General features: G+C 43.9%; 1 protein-coding gene across 3 annotated transcripts in view; it reads right to left on the reverse strand.

Moving 5' to 3' along the window:
* Positions 1 to 12,385, reverse strand: part of LOC139441617 (uncharacterized) — a 55,860-nt gene continuing 43,475 nt past the window's right edge. Inside the window, exons 9-16 of one of the 3 annotated variants that reach the window (XM_071222430.1) lie at positions 12,074 to 12,342; positions 11,565 to 11,672; positions 11,335 to 11,421; positions 10,935 to 11,071; positions 9,766 to 9,894; positions 7,703 to 9,391; positions 5,691 to 5,744; positions 1 to 3,755 (exon numbers count right to left, since the gene is read on the reverse strand). In XM_071222430.1, the coding sequence (XP_071078531.1) occupies positions 3,581 to 3,755; positions 5,691 to 5,744; positions 7,703 to 9,391; positions 9,766 to 9,894; positions 10,935 to 11,071; positions 11,335 to 11,421; positions 11,565 to 11,672; positions 12,074 to 12,342 (2,648 nt within the window). In that variant the 3' untranslated portion in view covers positions 1 to 3,580. The remainder of the gene's footprint in view (positions 3,756 to 5,690; positions 5,745 to 7,702; positions 9,392 to 9,765; positions 9,895 to 10,934; positions 11,072 to 11,334; positions 11,422 to 11,564; positions 11,673 to 12,073; positions 12,343 to 12,385) is intronic. The other 2 variants (XM_071222429.1, XM_071222428.1) reach the window with 2 other exon arrangements.

The raw sequence follows: 12,385 nt of genomic DNA on the forward strand, positions 1-12,385 counted from the left end.
TTCAAGTGAAATTTGATTTGAATACAATGAATGATTTGTAAAACAAACCCATGACTCTAAACATGGAACAGGAAGTACACTTATTCTCATACCCTCTGCGTTAAATACAAATTACAAATCTATCAAACATGGCACATCATAATTACATTGTAAATGTTCTCTTCATTCATATATAATATATAGGGTCTGTGCCCAGTGCTTGTATGTACTATGTGTGACCTGATATACAGTTACAAAAGTTTGCTCTTATCCCTTAAAACTAGACAATAAAAAGTATGATGTTTTATTACCTTAAAAACCAAAATATAACAGTAAAAAATATTCATAAAATATATGATTGTAAAGTTAATTAATGTGGCAAATGGTTTTGTGTACTCTGAATTGGTAATTACATGGACTGTTTGATTAGCATTCTAGAAGTTGGTGAGAAAGTGAGAAAAACGTTTGCATGTAGATTATTACTGTTATCAACACTGATATCGGTGTAAGAATCTACATCGAAATGACCTATAGGCAATAGACCAGAAGATGCTATCCATAAAGTTGTATGTTTTCCTCATTACAAGGAACTGCATGACTATTTTAGAAATGGCAATTGCTGTTTTGAACATTTAATCAGTTTCCTAAGAAAAAATATGATTATGAATATTTTCCAATAGTGATCAGAGCTTTCAAAAAGTATTCACAATACAAACTTACAAAAAGAATATATATGTACAATTTTTACATCTAGCACTTAAACAGAAAGCACATTTATTCAAGGCATCACAGGTTTTATTGTGACTGACACCTCCCACTGTTTCCCCTGGTGTGACTGTTAATATGTAATATCAGTCTGGCTACTGGCCAACCAAATAAACACCAGGCTTGTCAATGGAAATGAGAATAACATGAAGATGTGGCAATGAAATAATATAATAACATGTCATGAAAGGAATCAAGTGATATAATCATACACACAAAACGTAACTGAATGAGTGAATACTACACAGTCTTCCTCACACACAACTCCATGCCTGGGGCACTAGTAGTGTCTCAACTGAACCAGTCTGGACTATTCAACTGTTTTAAAATCGTACAATAAATACTATCCTGTGACTAACATATAGTTCATCTTTGGTACAACTTCATGCCAGCAACACAATTCTACTTAGGATATGCTCAAAATTTGACACACAATCTTGTTTAAGATACTGCATAGTGAACAAATGCTTGCAGATCACACTAGAGAGATTTCTAAAGTTGTCTTTGTAGTAGAGGCTGAAGTCCTTTCATAAATGGGTGCAGGGTGGTTCATTTGTGTCCCTTAGATGATCAAGGATCCTAAGATCAGATTTTGAAACTTCCATTGTTTGCACGTACCCAGGTCCATGGACCAAACCAAAGTGGTGAGTCTATCACTTCCTGACAACCCTACTACCTCACTCACTGTGTCACTCTTACTGGCACATTATTTCTAGTTTTCTATGCAATTATGCTGGTATGATTAATGCATGATTTGGTGAAATATAAATATCCTATGGTATTTACAATTTACAAATTATACTGTTGATAATGCAACATGTCAAAAATATTCCAAGTTGGAAGGCACATGTATCTGTTAAGATTGCATAATTTAAAACTTGATGAGAAGACTGAATTGTCGTTGACTGGTAACATGTACCATACTGACTGTTAATACCCGACAAAGGCATGCATAATACCACACTGACTGTATATACCAGACAAAGGTATGCATTATGCCACCCTGACTGTTAATACCAGACAAAGGTATGCAATATTGTCTGTACATTGCTATGTGGTCCTCTGGGTAACAAACATCTCATCAGACATAGCACGGGACAGATCACTGCAGCTGCCATAATAAGGCAACATGTACCACGGCTGAATCATCACACAATGTCATAAGAAAACACTTTGCATAAATCGGAAATAGTCATTGTATTACGAATCCTGCTGCAGTCCTTGTAACACAGAACTATATCCTGACAACATACAAGTAAACATCCACAGCTGGTGGTTACATTCCCAGAGACTTCAGATGTGCTCATGGGCTGAATCCAAGACTTCAACTGGTAAATGCAATAAATGTCTCAGTCGTGTTAGACGGTACTTACACTTGAAGCATGTTTCGTGTGTATATGACTATCAGTACATTCGGGTCTGCAGTGATCTCAAGGTAATCTTAGTGTTAACCATTACGGAACACAATTGCTTCTGACAACTCTCCTGCAGAGGACACTGATATTTATCGGTCGGTCCTCTACTGGATCCGAAGTCATGTAATTAAATATGTTGCAACACTTGAGCTATCGTGCTTCAACTATTGACAATACATGCAGCAGCACAAAGTTGTCGATTGGAACAGCTTACATATTTAAATATAACCATCTGTTGCTACAGATACAATGGAGCCCAGGAGTGTTGTACAAGTAACACCGGTGCTGTGCAATCACAGGACCTCTGTCCTCACTGACTATTGTTGCTTGGTCCACAGAATTCATCCTCAAAGACGTCTACAATGTACACATTGCAACAAAATGTCCATCCAATATTGTACATATTGCAACATGTCTATCCCAACATTGTACATATTGCAACAAGAAGTCCATTCCAACATTGTACATATTGCAACATTATTTCCACCCAACATTGTACACTCTGTAACAAGTCCATTCCAACATTGTACATATTGCAACATGTCTATCCCAACATTGTACATATTACAACACATCAACACATCTTTCCCACCAATGTACACATTGCAAAAGTCAAAGAAGCACACTGCATTTAACTTAGTCCAAAACTTGTCCCACTTTTGACATCTTCCCGAGGCAAGGGAGTTAAATGACTTTAAAAGTCCAGTTTCCACCCTTTCCGAACTAGGCTGCAATTTTCCTGGGCTCGATCCTAGCGCCACCAGTGCTTACTACAAGTTATGTTCCTTCTAAACCTCTCCTATCGACTAATCAGATTCCACCTCTCGTATCACTTGCATTTGTTTCAAACAAAATGGTGTAGCCCAGTCAAGACAATCTGATTGTTAATCAAGATCTTCATTGTGATAAAACGGGTCTTTCATAGTGGAGAGCATCAAATCATGTGAGCATCTTGATCAAAAACTAGAAAAGGCTTGCAAAACATCTGTTGACAAATTTTGGAGTGCACATGCTTTGCAAATCACGCAATCGACCGAAATCTGCACGACAGTTTATGAACCGGATTTCGATCTTGTTGCACAAATTTTATTCGACTATGCATAGACTCGTTTGTCCAGCCAAAATGTTACTCCATTATACCAGCCTAGTTCGGCAAGGGTGGAATCTGGACTTTTATAGTCAGTTAGCTGTCTTGCCTCAGGAAGACCTTTTGACAACTTTGAGACACAGTCCTGTCCATCAGGTGCCACTCAGCCACACATCTATTCAACACCCTCTGTCCATGGCAACGCTTGTCAACATGTAATACCAGCATGGATTCCCACTATCCTGTCCTCGCTCCTAGGGCTCAATGATACAACAGTCGGATGCCATCTTTCCTAACACGAACAAGCGATGAAACTGTCGGAGACCTACTGATCCTATGCAGTACTACACGACTTCTGTTGCTCAACAAGTTTCACTAGTGGTATCTTAGTGTCATTGTTGTTGTTGAGAGCGGAGTTACCTCCCTTGTCGGTAGGTCCTGGAGGAATGTAGTGGATGCCCTGCTCCCTGGCAAACTGGGCCTCTAGTTTGTCCATTCGCACCGAACCTCTGGAAACATCAGGAAATAATTATCTTCTAATTATGTCCAAACTCAATTTGACATGAATGTGAACAGGTAATGAACTATTTTGATAAATCTAGGATTATTTGCCGGACTATGATAGTAATTAGTATATTACTGAATGACATCAAATGTTAATTATTGTTGACAAGCCAAAGTACTTTTCGCGAAGATGATATACAAAATTCCTGATGAAAACACATGTAACATAACATGCATGATATTGTCAAAATTTAAACTGACCCGTTACTGACAAAAAACTTACAACCAAAACACTGTAGAATGCAATAGCAAGGCCAATCTTATCATGTTAGGGTTTAAAGTTAATACCAAGCAATATATATCACTCAAAAGAAGTTAAAGAACACCCGATGATTTCATATGACTACAGTGTGTCATGCCATGATGAGGTTTTCATGAACGTCTGTTGAGTAGTATATACAGGAAGTCAGCATCATGGAAGCAGGTACAACATAAATGAAAGGACAACATCCTCCATCAGTCCTGGAACTCATGCTTACCCATATCCAGTTATTTGATAAAGTCAAGCAATAATGTTGATAGTTTTGTTAGCTGATACACAGATAGGTAATCAAATATATGAATAATAATCATAAAAGCAAAATGGTTCTCCGTCAATGACTTTTGAACAACTTGGGATGTTCCATCTCTAACATCTTGGCCATGATGTTATTCCATTCTTCAGATGCAGGGTCCCTCATCGTCAATACTTCACAGGTCTTCATACACCACGTTCCTTCATCAACTATGGATACCTGCAACCTGTGCGTGTTGCAGTAGGGATGTGGGTCTGGTTTGAGGGGTCATGAATCCATGTATGGACTTGGTGCCAGCTCTACAAGTGCTGGACATGGAAGCAGTGTGTGTTGCAGTAGGGATGTGGGTCTGGTTTGAGGGGTCATGAATCAATGCATGGACTTGTTGCCAGCTCTACAAGTGCTGGACATGGAAGCAGTGTGTGTTGCAGTAGGGATGTGGGTCTGGTTTGAGGGGTCATGAATCCATGCATGGACTTGTTGCCAGCTCTACAAGTGCTGGACATGGAAGCAGTGTGTGTTGCAGTAGGGATGTGGGTCTGGTTTGAGGGGTTATGAAGTGAGACTGTTTGTAACTTGGGAAAACTCTGCTCAATGCATGGACTTGTTTCCAGCTCTACAACTGCCGGACATGGAAGAACTGTGTGCTGCAGTAGGGATGTGGGTCTGGTTTGAGTGGTTATGAAGTGAGGCTGTGTGTAACTGGGGAAAACTCTGCTCCATGCATGGACTTGGTGCCAGCTCTACAACTGCCGGACATGGAAGCAATGTGCAGATTGTCACATGGATATGTTGCACAAGACATATGGCCAATGTTATCTGATAGCGGATTGAGGTTTGATCCATCAGCTAAAATAGCAACTACACTGCATAGCGGCTGTATGTATACACAGGTGATGGCAGAACGTAGTGTATCAAAATCTGTGAACTATTGAAGATGACAGTCCCTGAGAATGACGACTTCTTTTCTGCTTACGTACATATGATACTACAAGAAAGCAGACAAGAAATGCTAGAGAAAGACAAAGCATCAAGGGCAGAATACAGACAGATATTATGCATTTAGCTTTTCATTCCACATTGATGTGATTAATAGGAATTTACTGCCATCTAAAGTGTTCGGAATTAGGAGGCCCTGGGGTCCTTGAGGTTTGCACCTATATTATTTTAATCTTCGGAACCAACAAACATTCAACACCAGTGTTATGACAAGGGCCCCTGGACCTCCAAGCTTAACTTCCAACACTGCATCTATAGATGATCAGATCATCCCAGAGTGCAAGTGAGGTTCAAGGTCAGCGGTCTGTGCAGGCCACTACCACCACCACAAAGGGAGACAACTGCTGCTGCCAAAGGCTGACTCACCCTGGCTGTGGGTGGGGCGACGGCTTGACCCTGGGGAGGCTGGGAAGCAGCCCACTGCATGCAAACACCAAACAGGTTAGTCAACAACAAACAGGCACAACGGAGGAGATACATGAGAGAGAAATAGAATCAAATTAGTGAGTGAATGTTGTTTAATGCCTCAGCAATATTTCTGTTATAACCACCCAATGAGGTAATTCTCAGGAATCTGTTCTGACCAAGAATCCCACAGGGTCAACCCAGTCGACATGTGGTGAAACCTAACAACCTGAGACTGAAACAGGCTGTTAGGCCCATCAATATCTCCAGATGTCTTTGGTCATGGAGTATTTAGTCACCTGTTGTCATTCTCATTGGGCAATGATAGTTTTATGAGGGTATTCAACAGATTTTTACTCCCTTTGGTCCAGTCTGTTTGGCATTTTCACACCAATGAGTAGACAGGTTGGCCGTGTGCTGCTCTGAATGAGCAACATCAACACACAAGAGCGATATACATACGTAACAATAAGAAAGACATACACATAGAGTGTTTTATGAATATTATTCACTGCACTGAGTTCATGTATGTGAGATGCCTGCACTCAATCAGTAAATAAACATCTGTATAGAAATTGGGCAATTACAGGTTGTTATTGGAGGATTGTAGCTACCCAGGGAGAGGACATGTATCGTCTCCGCACCTACACAGACTTTCAGTGTTTCCATACTTCCAGTCATCAAAGGACCACACACTGGATATGTCACCAGTGTCTACCTGCCCTTGTTCAGCGCCACAGAGGTGCATCAGAAACCAGACAATGTTTTACTCCCTGACTGTAACAGATGTCTAGATGAAGGTGCAGACAGGACGAGAGGGTAGAGACAGGACGAGAGGGTAGAGACAGGACGAGAGGGTAGAGACAGGACGAGAGGGTTGAGACAGGACGAGAGGGTAGAGACAGGACGAGAGGGTAGAGACAGGACGAGACAGGTGGAGGGATATTAATAACCTGGTGTGCACATGAAGACACAGCATGCCAGCAACACAACAGGTGGAACAATGACAGAGAGATAGATTCTAAAATACAATTACAGAAGATGAAATCAGTAACAGAATTGATTTGAAGTGCATGGATTATCATGATGATTATAAGTCAAAGATTCAAAATTAACTGGAAAATGTTGAGGTAACATTTGTTTTGTGATTGATACAAACTTTTTAGTTCCCCTTTCCTATTGTTAGAACACTGAATAAACAAACAAACAGCCAAACCCTGGTAATGAACCCCAGTGCAAAACCCTAGTTGTCTCCCTTTCCTCGTGACAGATCCGTGCACTTCAACAACATCCAACAACAGCTACACAGCTAACAACTCCAATACGTACACTATGTCAGTGATACCCTGTCCTACCTACAGACAAGACAAAATGTGGACAAAATTCACCCATTAGTACAAAGTATGAGACTACATGCTGAACTGGCTCTCAAGTCTTTACATGTGACTTACACAAATTCAAATAGAAATGTTCATTGGTGAGTGTAAAGGCTTTAGACCTTAGTCAGCAGTTTTCAGCCATATGGATCTGCGCGCCAGCGATGTGACATGTCCATCCACACAGTGGGGTACGATGAGACACTAACAATGCCAGGAAAGCAGACATTAGGGAGAACTGACTCCCATTTTGTCCCTCATACAATAAGCAATAGATAAAACACAATAACAGAGTACGCCTCTGGTTACATGGGGTTTAGAATAACAGATGTTACATATGATGGATGACTTTCCCCAACACATTCAACATGCAATGACAGCTGATCATCCTTGACAGTGTTACTTTGTTAATATACCACACTGTATTAATCACAGAATCCCATGAAACTTTTGAAATCCCAATTAGCCGACATGCAATTTATACACTGAGAATTGCACAAGATGCAGACCGTACATGCATCTAAGTCCCACAGCATCATGGACTAGCTGACTGTTAATTATTCATTCATTGTTAGAACAGACAGGAGAAATACCTACTTCTTCTTCCCAAAGAAGTGCTTCAGCGATGACTTGAAAGTTTTCTTGGAACTGACATCCTCCGAGGATTTGGAAAGGTTCTCCATGGAATTATATCGTTTTGTTTTTTCTTTCTTTTTCTTGATATCTTTCTTGGCCTGAAGACCATCAGTTTCCTCGGGGGACGTGTGCAGGTCTGGGGCGAAGTCAGCAGGGCGTGGCTGGGGGAAGGGAGAGGACAACCTGTTTGTGTTTCGTGTCCTCGAGTTAAATCTGTCGGACTTTGGCCTCTCGACATCAGCTGGTTTGTTCAGGGGTTTGTGATTTGACAGCATCCTCTCATCAAACGAAAGCACAGAGTTCTCGAAGGGGTTTATGTCAAGCCTTGAGTTCCTGGAGTGTGAGGAGAACCCAGGGTGGGAGGTGTTACCGTTGGTGTCCGACACAGAGTTGTGAGTTGGGGTGAGGATAGTGACCGCCGCTGGAGGAACTCTCCTCAACTCTGTGTCGGAGGAATGTGAGGGAGACTGTGACTGACTGGTGGGAAGGATGTCCGAGCTCTCCTCCATCTTAAGTTCACTGTTCCGAGACTCGGACCTCACAGACTCATCAAAGGAGGAGTTTGGTTGGTCGGAGGAATCTGAGCACAAGACTGGCTGCTGTATGTGAGCTTCCCCCGTGTCACTCCGAGTGTCCTGCACAGACTCCAGGTTGAGCTGGAGGTCCGATGTATGCATGCTGCGATCACTCTTGTTGTGGCTGGAGGCCGACTCTATCCCAGGCCCCTGGTCCTCAGAGCCTGGAGAAGTGATCTGAGTGTCGAAGCCTTGCGACATGGTCCTCTGTGTGATCCCGTCCTGGAGTGCAACATTGGCCTGGTCACTCAGACTATCAGCTAAAGACACAGCTAGGTCAAGGTCGTCCGTGTAGCGTGGGTCGGACTGACTACTGTCAATGTAATGCCGGTTCGGGTCGCTGTATTTTAAGTTATGAGCACTAGTAATACCGTGTTCCTCGTCACCATACACACTATAATTACTACCCGGAATTCCATGGAAGCTGTCGGGGTAACTCTCCCGCCTCTGTCCGTTCACTCGGATTCGGGGGGAGTCATGTGGGAAGGGGGAGAAAGACCTCTGGGCTGGGAAGGAGTTATTCAGATGTGAAGGATGAATCGTTGACGATGAATGAGAAGTGTTTATAGTACCAGGCATGGATCTGTTCATCACACCATCCTGATGACGGCGACTGATGACTTGATGATGACTGGGGCGACTACGGTTGTTGGGCACACCGGGCAAGCCCATGGCTGACTGGGGTCGACTGTGGAGGTGTTCATGGCTATGACGGAGCTGGGATGATTCATGGCGCGAGATGAAGTCAATTGCTGATGCGGGACGATGTCTGTGGTGTGGGAGGCTGTAGGTGGTGGCATAGTCAGGGGGCAAGTTGGTCTGACTCCCGGTCTGATAGTAACCCCCCTGACGATCCCCCTTTTTCTTGAGCTTGTATCGCTTGTGGTGACTCATCTTGTCTGATGTCGGAGGTCGCGCTGTGAATGAGCCATCTCCTTGATACCCCTGTGGCAGCTGACCAGTGGAATGCCGGCCAAAGGTCAGGTCTGGCTGACTCTGTGCTGACAGCCGTGGCTGAGCTCCGCGACCCTCACGGTAGTTGCTAGTCATCTCCACCCAGTCAGGGGTGTAGCTTCTGGAAGTAGAGCCAGTTCAGTCAGTGGTGTAGCGAGAATATACACATAGCAATGGTAACTGCAACAATTTTCTTTCAACTGGAGGACATAATTAATGAGTGAGTAAGTTGGGTTTAACAGTAATTGCATTTAACAGTATTCCAGGTATATCACGCTGTGTCAGCTTAATGTTGGAGGAAAGCAGGTCTCAGATGTTTACCACTTGGGTGAAACCCACGAGCACATAATCGAAACATAATCGGGGCGAACTGGGATTTGAACCCACAATCATGTTTCTGGCAAGCGCAAGGGACCCAAGTCTGCAGAGCGAATCACTAGTCCTTATGAAATAAGAAGACTTCCCCCCCGCCCCCGACGCCAGTGCTGACTGTACCTGTTGTAGCCCTGCTGAGGGTGCTGCTCCTCCCCGTTGGAGTGGATGCCACTGTCCCTGGCGCTGGCTGGTTGACCGGTGTCGCAGCTGCTACCGCTAGGACTTGACCGCACCGAAGGAGCAACCATCCTACAAACATAACCACAATACAACCATCCTATAGTCACAACCACAATACAATAGTCACCTTCAACTTCAGATCAGCGAAGTAAGAAATGGTCTCAGCCAATGTCTGCTGTCGAGCCTACTCATTTTGGCCACTTGATCCTGTAAGTTGTATCAAAGCAAAGCAAAGGGCGCTGGTTTCTTCTCCACATAAACACACAGTGCATTTCCAACATTTGACACACCTTTTCAACAGGTATTTAGTATAACCAACATGATCGATAAAAGGAACAAATCAAAGTAAATTTACTGGTGCTATCTGAAACCTTATTCAGGCAAATAATAGATCGCTTGAGAAACTGCACAAATGGACTCAATATTTCTTGACGATGTGTTACTTTAAAAGTCGTGGCTGACTGATTGTGTCCTTGTCGTGGCTGACGGTGTGCGTGATCTCACCTGATTGTGTCCTTGTCGTGGCTGACGGTGTGCGTGATCTCATCACTGAACTCACCTGATTGTGTCCTTGTTGTCGCTGACGGTGTGAGTGATCTCATCACTGATCTCACCTGATTGTGTCCTTGTCGTGGCTGACGGTGTGCGTGATCTCATCACTGAACTCACCTGATTGTGTCCTTGTCATGGCTGACAGTGTGAGTGATCTTATCACTGAACTCACCTGATTGTGTCCCTGTCATGGCTGACGGTGTGCATGATCTTATCACTGAACTCATCTGATTGTGTCCTTGTCATGGCTGACAGTGTGAGTGATCTTATCACTGAACTCACCTGATTGTGTCCCTGTCGTGGCTGACGGTGTGAGTGATGTTATCACTGAACTCATCTGATTGTGTCCTTGTCATGGCTGACGGTGTGCGTGATCTTATCACTGAACTCACCTGATTGTGTCCCTGTCGTGGCTGACGGTGTGAGTGATCTTATCACTGAACTCACCTGATTGTGTCCTTGTCTTGGCTGACGGTGTGCGTGATCTCATCACTGAACTCACCTGATTGTGTCCTTGTCATGGCTGACGGTGTGTGTGATCTCATCACTGAACTCACCTGATTGTGTCCTTGTCTTGGCTGACGGTGTGCGTGATCTCATCACTGAACTGGTCGACGAAGCTGCGGAGTCTAGTCAGGGTGCACTGCAGGGTGTACTGGTCCGGGTGCGACACTGCTGTGTTCTTCAACAGTTGCTGTAACCATGACAGAGTGGTATGTTAGGAAGGCAGAGCTACAGACTCCTTGCAGGAACAGTGCATTGACCAGCAGAGGAGCACCCTGAATATCTTCTCCCTGGGAATTGGCATAAGCTAGTTTCAGGTGTATGAATCATACTTACATTATAGCAAAAATGTTAGTGAATGTAGTTTACTGTGTGTCTACGGAGTGTCTACTGCATGTCTACTGTGTGTCTACTGAGTGTCTACTGAGTGTCTACTGAGTGTGCTGTGTGTACCTGCAGGAGCAGCGAGTACTGGGGTATCCTCCGTATGGGAGCTGTCAGCAGAGAGACGATGTCTCCAGAGTTGGGCCGGTCTTCCCTCTGGAATAAAACATCATTGATAAACTCATGCAGTCTGAACTTTACCTGTCAACCAAAGACTCATAACCAAATGACACTGATTCATCTTTATTCATCTTAAACACATGGCTTCATGACAACAGCACTAGAACACCTGTGCCCACCTTAATGAAGTCCCGGAACTTCCTGGACTGGGTGACCTGTCTGCGCAGACAGTTGACAGCGGCGGGGAAGTCAGACAGGTACTCCTTGTACAGCGACATCAGGTTGCCCTGGCGATGAACAAATGAGAGGGACTATGTAATACAAATCTGCAGTCACAGCTCTAAATCTTGAATGGTAAGTCAGTGGGTATTACATAATGCTGGAATGAAGAAGTCATCACAAGACAATACACAATACATTATCACCTCAGTCTGACTGAGACTGAAGTTACTCTTCCAAACCCTGAGCCTTGTTAATTTTATTCTGGTCCAGTAAGTTTATTCAGTGATGATCTACTAAAACCAGGACTAGAATTTGCTTTTGGAACGGATTCACCAGATCTTTTTAAAGGCCCATATGGGTACTGAGGGCCAAAGTAAAAGACTTGGTGATATGTAATAGACTTGTAACCCAAAGATGACATTGTGGAGTGGATCTCTTATAACAGCCGGCGCCACAAGCTACTCACAGTCTGGCTGTCTGTCATCTTAGCAAAGACGTCACCGACCATGCCACCCCAGCTCCAGCGCTGTAGCCTGTCCTCCAGGACATGCAGGATGTGGCAGTGCTCCTCGTACAGCTGCTGCAGCGACGGCGGCAACAGCAGGTTCAGCTCCCGTGTGCTCACGTACAGCCCCTCTTGCAGCGGGGTGAGATAGCCGTCTAGCAGCGCCCACAGCTGGCTGCAGTACTCACGCTCAGAGTCGACGATGTCTTGCACTGACTGCTGTCTCTCTGCTGAAGGGAAGAGTCAGTACTGGGTCATCACTCAGTAGTCATC

The sequence above is a fragment of the Haliotis cracherodii genome, unplaced genomic scaffold (genome assembly GCF_022045235.1).
Source record: "Haliotis cracherodii isolate W230 unplaced genomic scaffold, xgHalCrac1.p SCAF_42, whole genome shotgun sequence".
NCBI classification, from domain to species: Eukaryota; Metazoa; Mollusca; class Gastropoda; order Lepetellida; family Haliotidae; genus Haliotis; species Haliotis cracherodii.